The 23831-nt window shown below is 37.6% G+C and overlaps 1 protein-coding gene across 1 annotated transcript in view; it reads right to left on the reverse strand.

The window, feature by feature from the left end:
- Positions 1-23831, reverse strand: part of LOC136866951 (uncharacterized) — a 182527-nt gene that overhangs the window by 53137 nt on the left and 105559 nt on the right. Inside the window, exon 8 of the mRNA XM_067144046.2 lies at positions 16939-17116. Within this exon, the coding sequence (XP_067000147.2) occupies positions 16939-17116 (178 nt within the window). The remainder of the gene's footprint in view (positions 1-16938; positions 17117-23831) is intronic.

Below are 23831 nucleotides of genomic sequence, written 5' to 3' on the forward strand. Positions count from 1 at the left end.
AAAAAAGGAGTGGGGAAAATATGCAATGGAGGTAAGTATGCCAGTAAATATGGTAATTAGAGAGAAGAAAAAGGAAAGAAGCATATAATAGGACGAACACAATGGTAAGTCAGTGTGGGAAGAGGAGCAACAGAAAGAGGAGACAAGGACAAACATGAAAACATAAACGGACAATCTCCACTTTCAGATGTTCCTGACTTGCTTACTATCTTTTGAAACATATATATCAAACTGCATTTAAATTTAAAAAAATGAAATATCTGCATTTAAAATGGAAAATATGAAAATTAATATTCATTAAATAAAATACACAATCGTCGAACCTTGTACTCACACTTACTTCTTACCTGCTTACTTACACATACGTTATTTGATGGGCGCCAGCTACAACTCAGTGCAACAATAATAGAATGAGAATCTTGACTATCTCTAGGGTGTGGGGTAATGAGCTTACTTTTGACAACATACCATATAAGTTCTGGGAAAAGGAGATTGGCGTTCGGTTTACACATTTAATTTGAGGTTATCTAATTCTGATAAAAAATTAGATGTATGGCTTTTCAGGCATTTGCTCTATTAACCAGCATTTCGTCTTAGGTCTGACACTAGACTCTTCAGAGTGGGATGTATCAGACCCTACCCACTGACCTGCATACACCCCAGCATCAGTGGATAGCGTCTGATACATCCCACTCTGAAGAGTCTAGTGTCAGACCTAAGACGAAACGCTGGTTAATAGAGCAAATGCCTGAAAAGCCATACATCTAATTTTTTATCTGATTTTTTATATGCTCTATTGGTGGAAAAATATCTAATTCCCTCCATGGGAACTTAGAATTTCCATTATCTAATTCTGTCATTAAAAATAAAACTAAAATTGAATTTGGTAGAACAATATATATATTCTTGAAATAATAGAAAAAAAAAAAGTCTTGCTACGATAAAACAGATGAGAATATGAAATTATGACATTGCAACTGAAAGAAACTAGGAATGAATTTGAGTTCTTCTTGACTGGACATTTAACAATTTATATGAAATATATCCCTCACTGGTTCACTTGACTGTACCTTCTACACTTTGAGTGTAATTATGATGTATTCCTTAGATCTGGTGTTTACTGTAGATGTATCATGCCTAATTTGGTGATGTATCCATCCATGTGACTACTTCTTCTCCATATCATATGACTTCTTTGTAAGTCTGTATGGTATGACTTCCTTGCAAGTGTATCCTTCTATGACTCCATAGTAAGCCTTTGCGTCCGTATCTTCAACTAAGTGACCGACCAACTGAGGCCTCAGCATCCCTATCACTCACTGACCCATTGTGGCCTCTGCTTCCAATTGAATAATGACTTCTTCACTGTTCAGCTTCCGTTTAACTAATGACTCCTGTTGACTGACTGAAGGCCACTCCATCTTGTTCAGTTAATGGCCAACTGTGGCCTCTCCTTCCAGTAGAATAATGACTGAATGACCTACTGAGGTCTCTCCATCTCGTTCACTCAACGACTGTTCACTTATCCATTTGACTTCTTCACTGTACACCTTCCGTTTAACTAATGACTGATGCTACAATATGCAGCCACCTTTTACAGACGTTGGTTGACGCACCTATGTAACCTCCAGAAATAACTATGATCTACTCCCACCTCGCGACAAATATTACATGTAATGGTGAAATTGCCTGGGGCGGCCTGGGTTACTCAAAGAAACTTAGCTCATCGCTAAATGCTCACGATGACGTAGCGAAGACGTAGCAATGACTCTGCAGTTACTCCACCAGTATTGCACAATGTAGCAATGTCATATCCAACATCTGATATATAGCAATTCTCACTGTACATGTTTAAGTGTTAATCTACACACACGTATATATGCATACATTTAACTACAATCACGCAAGCGACAAGCATTGCAGAATCAAATTGAATAATAATTATATTACAATAATAGTAATCTCACAGATAAAATAATAATAATAATAATAATAATAATAATAATAATAATAATAATAATAATAATAATAATAATAACAACACAGATATGATCTTGTAACAGGATTTGAACCGTTACACCACATCTTCATACAATGCTCTGATCATGTGTTGCTGGTCTTGGATTTTAAATTAAAGCTTCAAGCAACAGCCAGGAAAGTTAATAAATGTTACTGGGTTTATATCCCATTAACTACATTTTTATGGTTTCTGGATATGCCGAGGTGCCAGAATTTTGTCCCAAATGAGTTAATTTATATGCTATTAAATCTACCGGTGCGAGTAACAGCCAGGGAGAAATACGATTTTGCATAGAAGGTGAATCTCTGAAAGAAAAAAATGTTGAAAACTAGCTAAGCTGAAACTTGAACATGACATCTGAACATCACTCAGCAAATGAGACATGGTGTTAGATAATGTATTGTAATGTATTTAGAGTTATAAATAAATACAATTTTGTTCATAAATGCATGTTGAAGATGATATGATTGTTCATTTCGAGAGCTCACATACATAACATAGACACTCTAGCCATCCTGTAACATTGTAACATACGAAGTGGCATCCTGCAACCAATGTGATTCATGGAATTAAACCAGTCCATGGTGATACTGTGCTACACAAACTATCTGCATAGTGTGTTCAATAAGATTATAATTATAGCTGATCCGTAGAGAAGCTTCAATTGTATCTATCATAGTATTATTTTGTAAACACATGGTCCTTCGGACCTCAATATTACCAGTTATATTTGAAGATAGGAGCTAAACGAAAGTTACCATGGCCAAGTGAATCCAACATCCACCACACAAACTTTAATCTTTGAAGTGGCAACCAGGAACACTAGTATCTCCCTAACTGTAGATAGTTCAAAAAACTAACTAGATAGCACTACTTGCTACATTCAATAGTACAGTAGAAGTCCGTTATAGTGAGAATTCATAACGGCAAACAATTTCCTTGCTATGGCGGATTGTCGTTATATGCGATTTTTCGTTTAAGTTGGGAAAAAACACACACATTAAAATCGGTATGAAATGACAATCAGTTTGTTCAAAACTTGCGTTTTGCGGATGATATCCACACAAAGGCTTACTTGTTTGTTATTTTTCGAAATCCGATACTACATGAAAGTGTATGTTTAATTTCATTTTGAAACAATTATAGTATCACTGCAGACTTCTGTGGCAAACATTTCAGTTTTTTCTTCATACTTCAAGCGAATATAGAGAAACAATAAACTCCTCGCTACAAATTTACATGAGAATAGTCTTCCCGAAATTTAACTAAACGTGAGAAAATATAAACTACCCTCTGAAATCAGCGATGTACTCTGCCATTTTTGAGGTGTACCACATACTTACTTAATTTCAGAATATAATATTAAAATTGAGCAATCGTTTACTTCAACCTTTATTTTTAACGAGTTAACATCTGCTATTTGCCACGTTATTTACGCGTTTATAACGAAAACATGTTATCCTCTTTCATTTCAATTTTTTTTTTAGAGAACAGTAGCCTACGGGTATTGCTAACTGACTCCGACATCGCCTTCGAATGTTGACAAGAGAACTCGCAGATGTACATAGAGAGAAAACGATACCGAAGGTCATATTTTGTGGAAAACCCTTCAGTTTTCTTATTCAAACGGCATCACCTAACCTAACTGTACATGTATCATGAAAACATATTTCAAGCACATATAGAGAAATAACTTTCTCGCTATAAATTTACATGGGAATAACCTCTCCGAAATGTAACCAGATGTGGGAAAATATAATTGAACTTCTGAAATCAATGACGTGCTCTGCCATATCTTGAGGTGTATCGCATTCGTACTTAATTTCAGTATTAAAATTATGCGATCCTTTACTTTAGCCTTTAGTTGTAATGATTTAACAACTGCTATGACCACAGTATTTAGGCATTTATTACAAAAACATGTTTCATTTTGATTTTGCTTAATGGAACAGCAGTCGACGGGTATCACTAATCGACCCCAACATCGCTTTCAAATGTCGACGAGAGAGCTCGCAAATGCACATAGCGAGAAAGCTATACCGTACTGAAGATGTTCAATAGAATTTTGTGGCAAACGTTTCAGTTTTCTTATTCAAACAACGTCAACTAACCTAAATTAACCATACTATATGTATGATGAAAACATGTTTCAAGCGCCAGTAGAGAAATTAAAACCTTCTCGATATAAATTTATGTGGGAATAGCCTATCCAGAATTTAACCAGACGCAAGAAAATATAAACTAACCTTTGAAATCAGTGATGCACTCTGCCATATCTTGAGGTGTATATCGCATTCTTAGATTAATTTCAGTGTATAGTACAGAGTGAGCAACATAAAGCGGAACCAGTTCCGCAACCCGGTAGCGCAGCCTGCACACGGGAGGTGCGTGCGCGAAAGGAAGTCCACAGCAAATACATTGTCGTGTAAGCTATTTCCAACTAACAAACAAACAACACATTAGATTAGAGTTAATTTCTCCATCAAGTATCGCATTCAAATCCCATTCACAAAATTGCATTCGTAATGCAGGGTCACCGGGTTTAAGTTCTTGCACTGCAGTAATTTTAAAGAGCTTTAACTTCAGTAACTTTGTACCCGTTCGAACAGAACCATAGGAAATTTCCATTTCTATTTCCTGAGCAAACCGTTGATGTGATTTTGTACGAGAACTTTCCAGAGCGTTACCAATGTTACCTACAGTTTCTTGTGTGAGTAATGTACGTGGTTTATTACATTTCATATCAAGAAGACTTCCCGTCTTACGTAATTTATTTACTAATCTATGAATCAAAGTCAGACCTAGAACTTGAACATCCAGAAACTTCTCTTGAAATAATCTCCTTACGGCCCTCACACTTTCTGGACGGATGTATGAATTGTAAATGAATACTCTTTGGGGAATAGAATACCGATACCCAACATGAGCCACCTGAGCCATTTCACTGAATTCACACACTGTACTAATGTCACCAATGAAACACGTGCCATGTTTCCAAATATTCAACGTTCAATGCGAGGTAGCGTGGCCTCGAGTATTTTGTCACCAGCCAACTCATTCACTCAGGAATTCCCACGCACAGGATGGAGAGGTTCTGCTTTATTCTGCTCACCCGGTATTAAAATTATGCAATCATTTACTTAGCTTTTATTTCTAACGAGTTAACAACTGCTATCGACCACATTATTTATATATTTATTTTTAAAAAACATGTCCTCCTCTTTCATTTCTATTTTTTTTTATGTAACAGCAGTTCACGGGTATTACTAATTGTCTCCGACATCGCCTTTGAATGTCAAAGAGAGAGTCTGCAAGTGCACATAGCGAGAAAAATATATCGAAGGTCGCATTTTGTAGCAAACACTTCAGTTTTCTTATTCAAGCAACGTCACCTAATCTAACTTAACTGTATATGTACCATGCAAACATATATCAAGCGCCAGTACAAAAGAGATAACCTTCTTACTATAAATTACATGGGAATAGCCTTACCGAAATTTAACCAGATGCGAGAAAATATAATCAAACTTCTGAAATCAATGATGTGCTTTGCCATATCTTTAGGTGTATCGCATTCATACTTAATTTCAGTATTAAAATTATGTGATGATTTACTTTAGCTTTTATTTCTGACGATTTAACAACTGCTATCGACCATGTTATTTACGCATTTATTACGAAAACATGTTCCCTTTCATTTCAATTTTTTGCTTTACAGAACAGCAGTCGATGGATATCACTAATCGACTCTGACATCACCTTTGAATGTCGATGAGAGAGAGCTCGCTAGTGGACATAGTGAGAAAACGATACTGAAGATGATCGATCGCATGCAACATAATTGCTGGGGTGCATTAATATCGGTAACGGAAAAACTGTGAATGCTAATAGCTGGTAATAATCGAGGTACTTGGGATAAGGCATTTGTTGTAACCAAAGGATAATAGACAGTTTAATATAGGAATTTTGAAGGGACAGACAAAAACTGTCATTAAAAAAAGGGTTCTCATTATGTGCCGTATTCACTATAGCGGACTTCTAATGTACATACGAATACACAAAACAACGATAAAATTAATGAAATTGAAAATTAATCCAGAAAAGAGGCAAACTGAAGGCAGGCATAAACTGTATTGACACCTTTGTAAGAAATGAACTCCAAACTGCAGACAGAAAAGTAATAAAAGTGAAATTAAAAAGTTTGAGATTCCTGCAGAATTTAACTTCCTGCAGACAGAATTAGAAATAAACAAAATAAACGATCCACAAGATGACACGACATATATCATAAAGACGTCGAAGACCTTTATGACTTACAGGAGGCGAAAATGATAACCTCCATAAAGCCAGTACCTAATAATAACAGAAGTTGGTCAGTAAGAAGAATGTCAGGCTTCCGAAAATAAATTTACTAACTTTCGACGGAGACTTAACGTCCTGCCTACACTTCAATGACACTTTTGAAAATCTGGGCACCAAAACCCAAGGCCTAAGTTGAATCAAAAAATTTAATTATCTCATATCATCCCTGATAGATGAGGCAAAGAACATTATTGTGGATTATTATGTCGTTGCTTATATTTGTGATCGATTTTATGGCTGATGATGACATTTTATATGTCGAAACCGGTCCCAAGTTGAATAAAAGTTATTAGTAACATCAACACGTAATTAATATTGAATAGGTGGAACCTAATAGATATCTCATCTTTGTGATCTCAGTTTAATACGGAAACATCAATGAAGCTTATATCTTTGAAAGGCCTAGGAGTTGGAAGGAAGCGGCCGTGGCCTTAATTAAGGTACAGCCCCAGCATTTGCCTGGTGTGAAAATGGGAAATCATTTTCAGGGCTGCCGACAGTGGGATTCGAACCCGCTATATCCCAGATGCAAGCTCACAGCCACGCACCTCTAACCACACGGCCAATTCGCCCGGTCAAAAAACCAGTTAAAAAACAACATTACAAGATTCTCCATCTTAGGATATTGAGTTCGATCACTTTTGAAAATTGGTGTCGCTAAATTACTATTTTTACACCTTGTGTGTCATTTCAATGTCTCTGATCTTCAAGATCAGAAGTAATCACTAAGCTGAAAGGTATAGGTCTATATTCAATTTTGTTGCTTTTAAAATGAATGTTAAATCGTTTTTACATTAAAAACATATTACACTAATAAAAACTTGTGTTAACATTCATTTATGATACATACAATAAAACATGCCTTCTTCTAAAACTTGGTGCCAGAGGCCGAAGTGTTTACTTATTATGCTTAGCTGTGTTGTAACCTGATATGGTGGAACTATAACATGTACGTCATAAAGACTATGCTTCCCAGTTCAATATTGAACAATATTAGAAAATTCAAACATGAAAATCCATTCATATTACATCCCAATTCTATGAAATGTCTGCGTTGTTGTATTGTCATTTTTTCCGCAATCTGTTGGCACATAGTTCATTATAAATAAAGTCTTTGATACATGCGATTTTACTAACAAGCTGATTAAGAGAATTTGTTTTCTTGAAACATGTACTTGTGTTTGTATATAATTGGGTATATAAGTAAATGTTGGTTTAAATAATAATAATACATACTGAATTGTATTGACCAGGCAGAACCTGGACACCATTAACTGTTTCACTGTATATCAAAATGTATATTAACAGATTGCACTTTAAATCTCTTTATTGTCTCCGAAAACCAAACAAGCAGTTAGTGGGATGTAAAGCAATTATTATTATTGTTGTTGTTATTATTATTATAATATATATATATATATTGCAAATGAGCCCATTAGGACTACGCAAAGTACTTAGAGACAGGCATTTGCCTTTCTTTGTGCCCACACTTCCTTCATTCGTTTGCTGTGTGCTTCTTTTCTCTCTTGAGACCATGTTGTTCCGGTCTTCTTCTTTGGTTTTTCCTCTTGGTCAACTTGCCACTTATGAACTTTGGTTCTGAAGATAACCCGGCTTTGGATGTCTTCAGGTGTAATTCCTGCCAGTTTGAGATCTGTTTTAATTTCGCCAATCCATTTTATTGTGTCCGTTTTAGCTTTACTTCGGTTTTCATAAAATTCAACTATTTGCTTGGTAAGTCTATCTGGGTTCATCCTTTTTATATGTCCAAAGAATCTTAATCTGCGTTTTCTGATGTCGCTGTGAATGTTAGAAAATTGTTTGATTTCCTGTTTCCCTCTAAGGCGATACTGTTCATCTACGAGTTTTGGGCCTAAAATTTTTCTAATGATCTTGCGTTCCTTTTTCTGAATATTTTCTAGATCAGTTTTCCTGTTCAAAATTAGTGTCTCTGATCCATAGAGGCATTCTGGTTTTACAACTGTATTATAGTGTCTTAGTTTTGCATGCTTGGAGAGACACTTTTTGTTATAGATATTTTGGGCGAGTCTATACGCAGTTTCCATTTTTTGGCATCTAACTTCATTGGCTTTTGTTTCCATTCCATTCTCCTGAATTATTTCACCGAGATATTTGAATTGCTGGACCTGTTTTATTTTGCCATATTTTGTCTCCATGAATTTAGGGGCTTCTTTGCTGCAGGTCATGTATTCAGTTTTTTCAAACGATATTTGGAGGCCGACTTTTTCCGCTGTTTCTTTCAGGAGTTCGATCTGGTTTATGGCTGTTGAAACGTCACGAGTTAAGATTGCCAGATCGTCCGCAAATGCCAGGCAGTCTACTGCTAATTTGCCCCTACCAAGAGTGATTGGTTGGTCAATCTTGAGGGCAGACTTCTGTTTGCGCCATTCCTGTATTACCTTTTCAAGGACGCAGTTGAAGAGTAGTGGAGAGAGCCCATCTCCCTGTCTTACTCCTGTTTTGATCGGAAAAGGGTCTGAGATTTCCTCCATGAATTTAACCTTAGATTTTGTGTCTGTCAATGTCTCTTTTACAATTGCGAGTGTTTTCCGGTCTAGACCCTGTTCTTTTAATATCTGAAACAGTGATTGACGATCAACTGAATAATAGGCCTTTTAGAAATCAACAAAAGTACAAACTACATTTTTGCTACAAATTCTCTGATGCCTTAGGATTAACTTTAGGTTCAAAATTTGCTCTGGACATGAACAGCCTGGTCTGAAACCTGCTTGATATTCTCCAATTTTTGGTTCTAGTTGCTGTTGGGCTCTATCGAGAAGGCACTGAGATAAAATTTTGTAGGCAACAGATACCAATGAGATTCCTCTGTAGTTATTTACGTCTGTTCTGTCTCCTTTCTTATGTAAAGGATGAATTAGTGCACTTTTCCAATCTTCTGGAATTTGTTCTGTTTCCCAAATCTCTTGGATGATACCGGTGAATTCTTTTATAGTATTTGGGCCTGCTGATTTGAGAATTTCTGCTATGATCCCATCCTCACCTGCAGCTTTATTCATTTTAAGTCGTTTTATCTGTCTGGTAATTTCTTCTTCATCCGGGGGTACTGAATTTAGGTTTGTGAAGTCAGGTTCCTGCGGTGGAAATCTTTGTGTTGGCTCTGGGCAGTTAAGCAGTTCTTCAAAATACCTTGCAAGTTCGGTGCAGTTTTCTTGATTGTTCAGTGCAAATTGCCCATTTACTTTCTTACAGCAAAGGTTTTGTGGCTGATACTCTGTTAGCTTTGTTTTGAAGTTCTTGTAGAAATTTCGTGTGTGGTTTTTTTCGAAGTCTTTTTCAATTTCCAGTAGTTGATCTTTCTCAAATTTCCTTTTGGTCTGTCGGATTAATTTTGCTGCCTCTTTCCTGACTGCCGAAAACATTTTGTGATTCTTATCGGTCTTTTTGCTGTTCCACTTATTGTATGCATTCTGCCGGGACTGGATGGCTTGTTCACAGTCTGCGTTCCACCAAGGGTGTTTTTTTCTTTTCTACAGAGGAATCAGTGTTTGTGCTGTTTCAATTAGTTTGGTCTTGAGTTGCTGCCAATCGTTGGACTGCTTGTTCTCTAATTCTTCGGTGAGAGATGGCTGGATCCGACTAGTATCAAATTTCGGAATTATTTGCTTCCTTCTTCTGAACCTTTGGGGTATCAACTGTAGTTTGACTCTTGTCAGATAGTGGTCTGAGTCTATGTTTGCACCCTTCCTTACTTGGACATTCATAATTTCTCTGTGGTTTGGGTACGAAATTGCCACGTGGTCAATTTGAAACTCGCCCAAGAGTTTAGAAGGTTTCTTCCTGAAGTGAGTCGACATGATTTTAAGGTTGAATGCCCTGCAGAATTCGACTAAACTCCGTCCATTTTGATTCGTCCATTTATGTGCTGGGAATTTTCCAACTGTTTTCCTGTATTTCCTTTCCTTGCCTAGCTGAGCGTTGAAATCTCCTAACAGAATTTTGACGTGGTTTTGAGGAATTTTTGATGCTGTTTCTTCTAGTATTTCCCAGGAATTGTCTACCTTCTCGCGATCTGTTTTATTGTCTTCATTGACTGGCATATGTGCATTGATCAGTGTGTATGATTTGTTTGCACACTTTAGGGTGATTGTCATTAGCCTATTGTTTACACATTTCACACCTGTTACTGAGTTAAGTATGCTCTTCTTGACTGCAAATGCAACTCCTAAATGGGGTGTGTTTTTAAGAATCCGTTTGTCTGTTTTGCTTTTGAAGAGTCTGTAGTTCCCGAAATCCATTGTGTGTTGGTCAGTCAGCCTCGTTTCTTGGAGTGCCAGTATTTCTATTTTTTGATCATTTAGGGTTTGCTCTAGTTCGTATAACTTCCCTGCCCGCAAGAGAGAATTTATGTTCAGTGTTCCGAAAAATGTTTTGCTGTTTGGGCGAAGTTGGCCAGAGGTCTCCGACTCCCTCTGTTTGCGTGTCCAGCCAGACTCCCCAGAATCCGATAGTCTGGTTGTGCTGCTAATGTCAGCAGTGGATTGGTTACCACCTGGGGTACAAATTTGTTTTCTGCCACGCCTCATGGTACTTGATTATCCAAGTATTGGACCGTAGTCCAGTTTCATAGGACTGGAGTGGATAGTTCCAGAACATACATTTCCAGCCGCACCTCTGGTGAACAGACGCTGACCACTTTGCCGCTTGCTGCAAGTCAGATGCAAAGTGGATTTCAGTCAGTTCTTCCACCCTTTCCGCCATCGGGATGAATCCTCTTATGCCGTCGAGGCCGTTGACCATTTTCCTTGTTCCCTCAGTTGATCTGCGGGTGCTTACTTGGCTACGCCTTATTCGCACCTGTCCTGCATATCTACAGGAACTTTCCCTATCAGCCATTGGGACGCGCCGTGTCGGGGTTGAGGGCCCCTACCCCAGTTATTATTATTATTATTATTATTATTATTATTATTATTATTATTATTATTATTATTATTATTATTATTATTATTATTATTATTATTATTATCATTATTACATCTTTTTATTTATTAATATTAAATCTTTTTATTATCCTTTCCGGTAAGGGAACTGAAGAGTTCATTTCAGTCATGAGTTTGGACATGTTGAAAAATTTAAACATATATTTAGATTTCTTAAATATGGATCCTGTTCTTGCGATGAAAAATTTCCTCTTAATGCCAGAGACTATGAAAAATCTTAAGGTGGTAAATGATACAGGAGAGAGGAGAATGAAGTTAATGCAAGATTACAATGGAATCTTAACAGCCGATGAAGAACAAAGAGAATTCATTCTGCGATTTGTGCAAGATCACTATTAATAATCTTGACCATAATGGACTGTATTGGGTCCATAATGACTTAATCACAATATATAGAGAGGTGGATGATCTGCTTAGTCAATACTATGTGTTAATTTTTTAAATATTTACCTTTCACCTTAACATTATGTCCAGTACATGTTTCGAGAATATGCACATTCTCTTCTTCACCTAGTTAAATTAAAATTCCTGTATACAATAAGACCTAGTCAAAATGGGGGCCCCCCATTAAGACATAAAACTATGACCAGTACAATGTAACATGTTAAAAATTGAAGGGTGGAAGCTTCCACTATCCGTAACCTCGGAAGTTGATGGGGTAGAGTGGTTAGCTCTACGCTCGGCTGACATTACCCCCAGGAATTAACCTGGTACTCATTTTTGGTGTAGGCTGAGTGAAACTCAGTACCATATGCACCTCCGGAATGGGAAATCCTGTTTCTTAAATTTTTTGACTTCCTAACGGGGAATCAAACCCACGTCCTTCTAGGTGAACCGAGCACAGCTTCACTGCCTCAGACACGCAGCCCCTTTATGAGAATAAAAGAATACACAAATTCTTTCAGTACTCCAGTCTTATTCAGATATTTAGGTCTAGTGCAGCAAGGGTTAACATTAATTAATTGTAATGAAATTTGGCACATTATAGTGTGTTTGAATTGAAATCATCATACATATACACATACCTACCTACCTACCTACCTACCTACCTACATACATACATCTTCATCATAGACTGTTATGCCTTTCAGCATTTGTACTGTAAGCCTTTGTGAATTATCTACGCGTCTTCAAAACTCTATATTTGCAGCTAGCTCTTGGCTTTGTTTAACTCCACACCTCATATATTTAAATCATCAAACACTGAGTCTAACCATCACTGCCTTGGTATCCTTCTACTTCTCTTGTTTGTGTTTTGTTTGTTTGACCCACTGGCCTCAAACCGGCTCTTAGTAGTGCAAGTAAAACAAGTTTGTTTACCAACACACGGCTCTGAGCCGGTTGCAATATCACGACTGCTCCTTCTTGTATTTATGTTTGGTCTCAAAAGATGGCGCAAAGTTTTATATACCATACTGAAGCTAAGGATCTAAGCTATCGATCGGTGTAAAGCTCACTCTATTTTGTTGCATGGCTCGAGTCATTCAAAGGTTGCTTATTTGAGAAAACTTCCTTCCATTTCTCTTTACTTTTAAAACCTTTCCTATTTCTTTCCAAAATACACCTTCTTCTTAGTCTCTTCACTTCTCTATTATAATATAGCAGGTCTTTACCATTCGTTATCACCTTTAAAGGTACATACCTGTTCTCACACTCATCAACAATAACCTTAAACACATTACACAGGCTGTTTACATTGTTATTTACCATTTTCCACAGATCATAATTACTTTTTAAAGACTTCCTCATGCTTGTCTTATCAAACATATCGTACCATCAAGGAGTTCCACTTTTTTTTTTTTACATCGCTCTGACAGACAGATCTTATGGTGACGATCGGATAGGAAAGGGCATGAGTGGGAAGGAACTGGCCATGGCCTTAATTAAGGTATACTCCCCCACCCGCACTTAACTGGTGTGAAAACTGGAAACCAAGGAAAGTCATCTTTAGGACTGACGACAGTGGGTTTTCAAACCCACTATTGCCCGAAAGCAATCTCACAGCTGTGCAACCCTAACCGCACGGCCACAAAGCTTGGTAATGCTATTTTTACAACCTTTCTTTCTATATTTATTTTTAACTATGATGAAAACTACTTCATGATCACATATTCCATCTATTACTTTAGCAAATATGGTTTTACCAGCACCATGCCCAGAATATTCTTCCCTCTAGCTGGTTCCATCATTCTGATTCAGCTGTCTTTTGCACATTTACTTATTTACCATTTGTTGGTTATGCTTGCTGATTTTCATAACCTTCCCAGTTGATATTTAATAAACCGAGATCACACTACAAAAAAAAAAAAAAATGATGAAGCAATCTTTCGTACATTCTTTTATTTTTTAAGGCAATAATCCCAATGTGTGACAAAACAACAGAACCATTACCGTATAATCCCGAATACTACCCACCATTGAATAAGAACCGCACCCTAAATTTGAGATGGCAAAATACGGAAAAAAATAAAAAATCAAATAACGTACCTATTTAATTTTCTTCAAATATACTACAAATATAAATCCAAACAGCTTAAGATTAATAAAACCATCACAAAAATCGTAAATAAAATCGGTCTAATACTCAGATCATTCACAATTCACAGTCATCATCTGAAGTTTCATTACAGGAACTTTCGTCGCTGGCATCTTTCCACAAATAGTTGTCCTCACTACCGTCCACTGAATTTAAAATTCCACATTTCTTAAAGCTTTTGGACACTAGATCGTTGGGAATGCACGCCCATGTGGTCTTGATCCAGCTGCATATTAGTCCCACTTCAGGCCTCTTCACTCATCCGGTTGGTGTTAACGCGTGATCACCATCAGACATCCATTCGGAGTACAACAATTTCATTGCAGTTTTGAAAGGTCAGTTCACGTACACATCTAGCGGCTGTAGAATATAAGTGAGTCCTCTGTGAATTATCGCAAGATCGGTTTTTCCTTTCATCATCATATCTTTTTCGGCGTCAGTTGTACGTCCTCAGCAACTGTCCAACACAAGCATGTTTCGTTTTTGTAACAAAGCTCCCGGGCGACGTTGCCAAACGCACTTCACCCAGTCCTCAACTAACGCACTGTCCATCCAGCTAGACTCATGTGTTCTAACAATAACACCAGACAGCAAGTTTCCTTTCGGAAGTGTTTTCCTTTTCATAACCACACATGGAGGGAGTTTGGTTCCATCCGCTAATACGCACAACATTACCGTGCATCATTGCTTTTCATTATCACCTGTTCTGATGATTACACTTTTAAAACCCTTCGTATCCACTGTATTTTCCAATGGCATTTCAAAATAGACAGGTGTCTGGTCGTCAGTACTCCAAATTTGCGACAGCAAATAAGAATTTTGCTTCCTCAAATGAATAATGTGACCCTGAAAGGCCTTTAATTTTTCTTCATAAGCCCCAGGGAGACGCTGTGAAATAGACGTACATCTCCGAATGCACAATCCCTTTCTCCAATAAAAGTTTCGGATCCATCCGCGGCTTGCAGTAAAACCCTGTATTTTGAGTTCTTTTGAGATCTCTAGTGCTTTCAACTGACACATTTCACTAGAAACACCATATCCTAATTCACGTTTTTCTATCACAAATTTGTGGAGTTGTTCTTCAATTTCCGGAAACCCTGTACTCTGCCCGCGGAACACACTGGGATTGCTGTTACTTTTTAGAAGTTTTCCCTTCTTCTTCCGCCAATCACAAACACACAATTCATCAATATTGTACTTTCTGCCAATGGCACGATTTCAGTTTGTTTCAGCTTCGCTTACAACTTTAAGTTTCTCACGCACAGCAAATGACCGCAGACGCCGTTTTGAATCCATCGCTTACTATCGAGAAAGCACTTTCACGGGACAGATATGGAACTCGAATGTGAGCGAGGTAGACCTCCGTAACCAACAGTTTTGACTCTCACAAAGTACGATATCCTGCGAGATCAGCCATTCTCGCACCCAGCATGCCAGCAACACTTGTGAAACAAATGACGATCGAGCATCCGTAGCAGCAGCTCTCATATTTACCCATATTCTTTGATTTACTGTATTTTATTACCTTACATTTCATGTTTACATGCAACTGTAACCATATTGAGAAAAAATCGATCTTGTTTTCTAGAATGCAACTAAAACACAATAAGACCTGAATGCCCATTTACATGTGGTATATTGAGTACGGTAACTGTATTCAACGGTAAATATTTGTGTGTTTTTAGGTATCATTCTTGACAATAATACTGTTATTGGCTTTATGTCCCACCATCTACTTTTACGTTTTTTGGAGATGCAGAGGTGCCGGAATTTTTTACGCAGTTCTTTAACGTGCCAGTAAATCTACTGCCACGAGACTGACATATTTGAACACCTTCAAATACAACCAGACTGAGCCAGGACTGAACCCGCCAAGTTGGGATCAGAAGGCCAGCACCTCAACCGCCTGAGCCACTCAGCCCGGCTCTATTCCTGACATTTGTGTGACATATATATTTGGGTTTTTAAAGTTTGTTTTCTAGTTTGTTTGGTTGTGCCATGTGTTTCCAATTAGACAGTCTTGTTAGCTCCCCTGTGCAAGTGTATTATTGGTACTGCAACATGCAGAGATTCTCCCTTTTCTTTGAAACTTTTTTTTTACTCTGGTGTGAGGTTATGTTTGTCAGCGTATGGTGTTGTCTTCTGAGTTATCCAAGTTCATTATTTGAACTAATGCACCAAGTTGGATATACATTAGGGAAATATAGTTTTTTCCATGGCATTTGAAAATTTTTAACCGTGAATCAAGGCGATTGCATGCATTAACGAGTCTTAGACTATTTTGTGATGTGACAGGGGTTTGACATTCCTCAATTAAGAGTTGGTGGTGGTCAAATCCAAATTATGTAATTCACAGTTTCATTTTACATCCCAATGACTTAGAATTAATGTTTTATAGTACTACAGTTACATTATTCCAATTTGTTTCTAGGTTATTTTCCAGTGTAAAAACTATCATTTGAAATACATGATAAAGAAATCTTAATCCTGTAGTTGAAGAGTATGAGTATGTGTTTGAAAGTTCAGAGATAGGTATGTCTATGCCTTGAGGAGACAACTGAGGAGGTATCTTGGCAGTGAATGGGGTAACAAAAGATTATGCTCTGGTAAGATACATAATGATTATATGACAACAAATACTACTCTTCTTACCGAGCAAGTTAGCCGTGTCGTGTAGCTGTGAGCTTGGATTCTGGTGAGAGGCCTGAAGATTGTTTTCTGAGGTTTCCCATTTTAATATCAGGCAAATTCTTGGGCTGTACCAAAGTTAAGGTCACGGCGCTACCTTCCCAATCCTAGCCCTTTCCCGTGCTTATATCACTGAAAACCTTTGATGTGTTAGGGCGATGTTAAACCACTAGGAAAAAAAGGAAAGAAAGAAAAAAATATTCCTTTTTGGAATTAGTAAAGTCTTTCATCATAATTCCTCCCCAGAAATCCCTACTGCCTTTTCCTTAAACAGTTCTACAATTTATACATATGAACAGATACAAGAACCTGCGCAAAACTACACCTCCACCATGTTTTGGTATAAAACTCACATCCTCAATATTAACAGCTGGAGGTTGACCATCCTTCCCTTTCAGAACACCAATGATATATGGAGTTGGAGCCTCGCAGACTTCCAGTTTTGTTGATGGTAACACAGGTATAAAAGTATACTGCCAAGAGAAGGGATAGAGAATAGATTGCAAGGCCTCAACGCATGCTGAGAGTTTGCTGAAATCAGAAATGAAAAACAACCTATTATTAATAAACAGAATAATTATTTTACATATACTAAATATACAAAAAAGGAAACAGAACTTGAGTAAGCATAGAAGGTGACATTCTACAAGTCGGTGTGCAGAATGTTAGGAGTGTCTCTTTCTTAATGAATGGTTCTTTTATTAACCACCTAATCAATACAATATTTGTAACTAAGACTAGGACTACTTTCAATCAATAAGAACGGTCATCTTCAGCTATTCTTAGTAAAATAGTCTAAGATAGAGCATAGCGTCCAAAAAATGGAATTAAAAGCCAACTAGGACCATAAATTTAACAATATGACAAATGAATTGGTCAAAAGAAAACACATATATACACAAGTAAGATCATCCAGCGTAGTCCATATATAGATATTTGGTCTTGATGAACAGTTGTTCATGTGAAAAACAAATTAAAAGTTAACTAGGACCATAATCTTAAAACTATGACAATGAGTTGGTCGAAAGAAAACACACATACATACATATACACACAATTCAGATCATTCAATGTAGTCCATATATACAATGAAACCTTGTTAGTGCATTCCTCATTAATACGTTTTCCCGCTTAGCACATTGTAAATTTTTTTCTTCGCCCTGAAAATGTTATTTGTCATCCCTTGTGAAACAAACGTGACTTCCAACTTGGGTAGGATGAGTCGCCACAGTTGCATGATTACGGAAAAAGGCCTTAAATACCTGAACTTCACAGGATAAGTTGCACGTTCGGGGAGCAAGCTGTTAGCTTCAGGAATGTTCAATTTTGCTTGTTGGTTAGCAGCAAGATTGCTGAATAACACAGTAAGTCTACTTGTGCTTGTATTTCTCATTCCATTCAGAAGTTAGAAATTTATTTTGTGTTGAGTGGTACAGTGAAGTGCAGCGAATATTTGTCACATGATATGTTAGCCTATATCTGGACTAGGAACATATAAACATACCTATCACATCACGAATGTTCACTATTACCACTTACGAGTACGATCACAGTTTTCCTAGCCCTGAAAATTTTATTTGTCATCCCTTGGGAAAGAACCGTGATTTACAACTCGGGCAAGAGCCATTGCCACAGTTGCAAGTTGCTTATTTGTGCTTTTATTCCATTCAGACGTTAGAAATTTGTTTTGTGCTGAGTGGTACGGTGAAGTTTTTTCGCATGATACGGTAGCCTATATCTGGATTAGGAACATAATCGTGTAAAACGGACTAGCGTGGTGTACATTTGCCTTGTGACAGCCTAGGTATGGATACGGAAAAAGTAAAATTCCTTTTTAATGAAGACAACATTAAAATCTTTCAGAAAGTGGACTGGCATCTGCATCTTTAAGCGTGCAGAGGACACGAATGTTGAACTCACACCTTTAAGTTTCGACTCGATCGATTCGACTTGGTCAAAATTTTTCAAAATGGCAGCCATCATTCTGTAGCAGTCGCACATAACACAGTAAGTCTATTTGTGCTTGTATTTTGCATTCCATTCAGAAGTTTATTTTCTTGCATCTAGTTACATTTGAGAAAGGCTGTTCCCATGTAAATTTGTAGAGAAGGTATCATTTCTCTACATGCGCTTGAAATATGTTTTCATGATACATATGTGGTTAGGTTAGGTGGCGCTGTTTGAAGAAAACAACTGCTACGTTTGCCAGAGAGGCCTCTGGAGTGATCTATAGTTTTTTCAGAAATAAATTACACCTACACTTTCATGTAGTATCGGATTTCAAAAAATAACAAACGAACAAGTCGTAGTGTGGAAATCATCTATGAAAACACAAGTTTTGTACGAACTGATTGCCATTTCATACAGATTTTAATGTGTATGGGGTTTTCCCTGACTTTTACAAAAATCTAATGCCAATCCGTTTATAACGAGTAAATTTTTCGCCGTTATGAATTCTTGGTCTTGATGAACAGTTGTTCATGTGAAATATGACACTGTCTCATTGTCTGTTGAATGCACGTAAGAATAAAATGTAAACATGCGTATAAAAACTGAGGATATTACAAATATGATACTGCACGAACACTATTTTGCTGCATTAAAATCAAAGAGAGTCTTGATGTTAGGCTAGTACACTTTGTAATGCAATTTTTTACTTAATAATTCACTAATGAGAACATAAAATGTGCTGCACATGAAATTGAAGTGTTTGTGAGACAAATTTGCCTTTGTGAAAGCACTGATGTACGATACATGGCAACACTAATTTCACTGCTTCTGCAATTCGAATTACAGCATTGAGCACAGAGACAGACTTACCGTATTTCACGGCATAATCGTCGCCACCGCGTAATCGTCGCATCCTTTATTTTCAATACAAAAATCGGACTTTAAACCTTTAATTACATAATCGTCGCACGTCCAAATTTTGTTCACTAATCTGGTTAAAAGGTAAATGGAACTGCAACGTAAGTTGCACATGAATGCGCAATTTAAATACGTGTATGGTTTATGGGCAATTTGGCAACACAGTCACGTTTGCGACATGTTGCACAACGTATAAATAAATAATACCGGTATATGTACGACGCATGGCTTACCGGTAGACTGTCGGCAGTTTGACAACGTGGTCGCGAGACAGTGTACTATTTATTAACCACCTACATATTATGAGTTCCCATTTGAAATACGTAAGGCTGTAAGTTATCGCTTATCGGCAACGTCGCCAGGAAATACCGGCTAGGTAGGTTGAATGGACCTCGAACCAGCCCTCAGATACAGGTAAAATTCCCTGACCCGGCCGTGAATTGAACCCGAGGCCTCCGTGTAAGAGGCAAGCACGCTACCCCTACACCATGGGGCCGGCTCCTGTGTTATTGCGCACGAAGTGAAATCCAAGACGATAACGCAGATTTCCACGGAATTATTCAGCCGAATTATTTACGATGTCTCAGTTGTCATCGCTAGACTCTTATCTTACTATTACGTCATAAGTGTCCGGGCATGGGATGAAAACTTTTATCCAAGCAGTCAAGATAATTATTATCCAATGCTATTAAAGTTTTATTTTATAAACTCGTCAGTAATGTAATGTAAAATCATCAATAACTGGGAAGAAATATTAACCTAATTACCGTATGTTTAAAAGAAATTGAAAAAAATGAATGTTTGTTACTGATGTCTCGGAATACAGTCAACTATACAGTAGATCTACACCGCGCTAGCTAGAGCTCCGGTTTGCGAGCTTTGCGCAAGCGCAGTAGTGTGTTGCAACCAACGAGCTAAACTGATAAATTGTTGCATGCTTCCTTGCTGCCTAACAGTATTGGCTGCTCTGGAATGGACAGATCACAGATGCATTTATTTGTTTCAGATTTACGTGATTACTGTAGACATGTGTGCGTGAGAATTTAAGTTTTTAATTTGTGTTTTGGGTGTTTGCAGAAATAATTTGTTTTAATAGCGAACAATTACGGAAAGTCATTTATATCGCAAAACATTAACGTGTGAAGCATTTATAAGCGATTATGGGTAAATATAGAAACTATTCTGCGGGCTTCAAGCTAAGCGTAATTGCCTTCGCTGAACAGCACGGGAACAGAGCTGCAGAAAGAAAATTTTCTGTGAGTGAAAAGTTGGTGCGTGATTGGCGGAAAGTAAAAAACAAGCTAAAAAGCACAAACCCTTCTAGACGCGCGTTTAGAGGTCCTAAAACAGGGAAGTTTCCTATAATTGACGAAGAAGTGTTTAGGTACGTCAGTGAAATACGTAACAATGGCTGCAGTGTATCATATGAAATGTTACAAATTAAGGGACAGGAGGTAGCGCGCAAACACAACACACTGGTAACTCAGTTTAAGGCGACTCGTGGGTGGATTAAGGGGTTCATGCGACGACACAATCTGTCAGTGCGAAGGAGAACAACACTAAGCCAAAAGCTGCCTGCTGATTACACGGACAAGATTGTAAATTTTCACCGATTTGTCATACGTTTGCGCAAGGAAACTTCGTACTTGCTTTCTCAAATCGGTAATGCCGATCAGACTCCAATCTTTTTTGATATGCCTCGCAACAGCACTATTGCGCTAAAAGGATCACGGAGTGTATTAATGAAAACCAGCGGTAGTGAGAAGTTGCGATGCACGGCAATGCTAGCCATTACAGCTGACGGGAGAAAGTTGCCGCCTTACATCATTTTCAAGAGGAAAACGATGCCTAAGAATATACAGTTTCCCCGTGGAATTCATGTACGAGTGCAACCAAAGGGTTGGATGGACGTAGAACTCATGCTGGATTGGGTTAAAACTGTGTGGAATAGAAGACCTGGTGCACTACTAAAACAACCAGCTCTGCTTGTTTTAGATAGTTTCCGAGGTCACCTCGTGAACGAAGTGAAGCAAATTCTCACTACAAATAAGACACGGCAGATAGTCATTCCTGGTGGCCTAACATCTGCTTTGCAGCCACTAGACGTATGTGTTAATAAACCCTTTAAAGACCGCTTACGTCGATTTTACAACGAGTGGATGATGAGCGGCAATCAGCAATTGACGCCCGCCGGAAATATCAGGCGTCCACCCTTGGACTTGTTATGCTCGTGGGATCTTATACCACCTGAACTAGTCTCCAAGAGCTTCAAAAGGACTGGGATTTCGAATGCACTAGATGGTTCCGAAGATGACGCAGTGTGGCAGGGAGACGAAGAATCTGATACTGGTATTAACAGAGGCGAGGACGGCACATCTATTGTATATAGATTATTTTTATTTATACTGACAATACCTAGTGTACATTTTCTGTACTTGATGGTGGAAGAATAAAATATCTAAAATATCTAAAATATCTAAATATCTATATCAGATAGCGAAACCTGCGATAGCGACACCGAAGATTTGGAATAAATTGTGTACCGGTAAGTCCGCATTTCACAACAAAGCGATAATTTTTTGCAAGTGTAATATTTTAACTTTAATACTCAAATTAATGACAAATTAACTTAATACGTTCATTTTTATTTTCAGGTTGGAAAAACGTTCGCCGAATTGTTGCGAAAAATTATGGATTTTGTTTTAGACTATTTTAATTATTTTGATGTATAAACGCGAGTATTACGTGCATCTTAAATTTGTATCAAATACAATTTAGTTATAAATACATTTTTTGAGTAATACAAATACTGGTATTAAATATTCATCGTATAATGGTCGCACCCTACAATTTTTTTCGAAAATTTTGGTATAAAAAGTGCGACGATTATGCCGTGAAATACGGTAGTCAGTTTGGTTGCAGAAGCCCTGATTCCATGTTTGCAAGCAATGTTGCCATTACCAGTTTTCTGTACTTAATCACAAAACAATTAATGATGCCCTCGTCCATTGGCTGAGTTACACTAGATATATTCAGAGGGAACCATGCAAGCTTAGATTAGAAAGCTGAATTGCTGTATGGCATATGGAACTGTTGAGAACATTCTATTTCTATGTTCCTGTTGTATTGTTTCACTAGCTGCTGTACCCGTGCTTCGCTACGGAATTCTACATTGTATACAGAATTCTAGGTTAGGTAGAGTATACGCTGTGAGCAAGATTGTATTAAATTGCATAGCTCTTAACGTTGCCCTAGAAACGCGACAGAGAAATCACGGAGGTGTAGAAGAGTAGAGAGTCCCAGGGCAAAAACTATCTTTTACTAATCTGTTTCCTAGGAGTAACTGATGAGTTGGAAAATCTCAATTCAGTACACTGGCAGTGGAAAAATCTATCTGACTTGGAGGCAATTTTTTCCTCCAAGCCAGAGGAGAAACCTCCTCTTCACTGCTTACTTTGAATAAAATGAATGTAGAATTTAATAAAAGTGAAGAGGAAGAAGCTTTTTAAGAAACGACTCTCTTCAGGGTTGAATTTTGAGTTATTTAGTGAATTGTAGTGCTATTATTTTTAATATGCCTAAATTGTAATTCAAGACCAGGTCATACTACTGCTGCTACTACTACTAAGTGAGCTCCTGCAGTACGGTATCAGAAAATGTACGAACCAGAGGAATGACATGCTAAAGAAGAAAGCTATTTCCCGCAATATTCAGTCAGGCTGTTATACTCGGTACGCAGCAGTAATCCCATCTATCGGACTTGAGCGGCAGCATAAGAGACAAAGAACATCACCATAGACGATGGTTAGAGGCATGATTTTTTCGCATTAACAATAAAAGCGACAAAAAATATTTTGAAGTGATTTTGCGATATCTTTACAAATCATATGTTTCTGGTTAAGAAAATATAGATATTATGTTCGCGAATTAAAGCGATAGGCCATTTTAAGTGAAATTAAATTATTTTGCGATAAGCGCGATATTACAGCGAAATCTATAGTGAATAACGAACTTGACATTTTGTTCCAAGATTATGTATTTTTTTTTAAAAAAGGAAGAGCGAACAAAGATTCATCAACAGGAAAGAAATATGTTATCATTAATGTTCTGGAAAATCTCTTTAAGACATGGCATCAAAGGAAAGGGGTTGGCTCCAGGCTACTTGCTAAACGAAATGTTTGGAATGTTGTTCTTGTGGTGGCTGGTAATCCCACCCCAGCCTGTCTCCTCACAGCACTGGGCAATCCTGGAATCCCTAATGACATCTACAAGCAGCACAATTGGCTGGTGTATTTCGGCTTCGTGGACAGTGAAATTAAGAAAGTGATCACAGTTAGTAGCGAAGATGGGTCGCTCGACAAGTGTTAAGGTGCACAGC

The sequence above is a fragment of the Anabrus simplex genome, chromosome 1 (assembly GCF_040414725.1).
Source record: "Anabrus simplex isolate iqAnaSimp1 chromosome 1, ASM4041472v1, whole genome shotgun sequence".
NCBI lineage: Eukaryota > Metazoa > Arthropoda > Insecta > Orthoptera > Tettigoniidae > Anabrus > Anabrus simplex.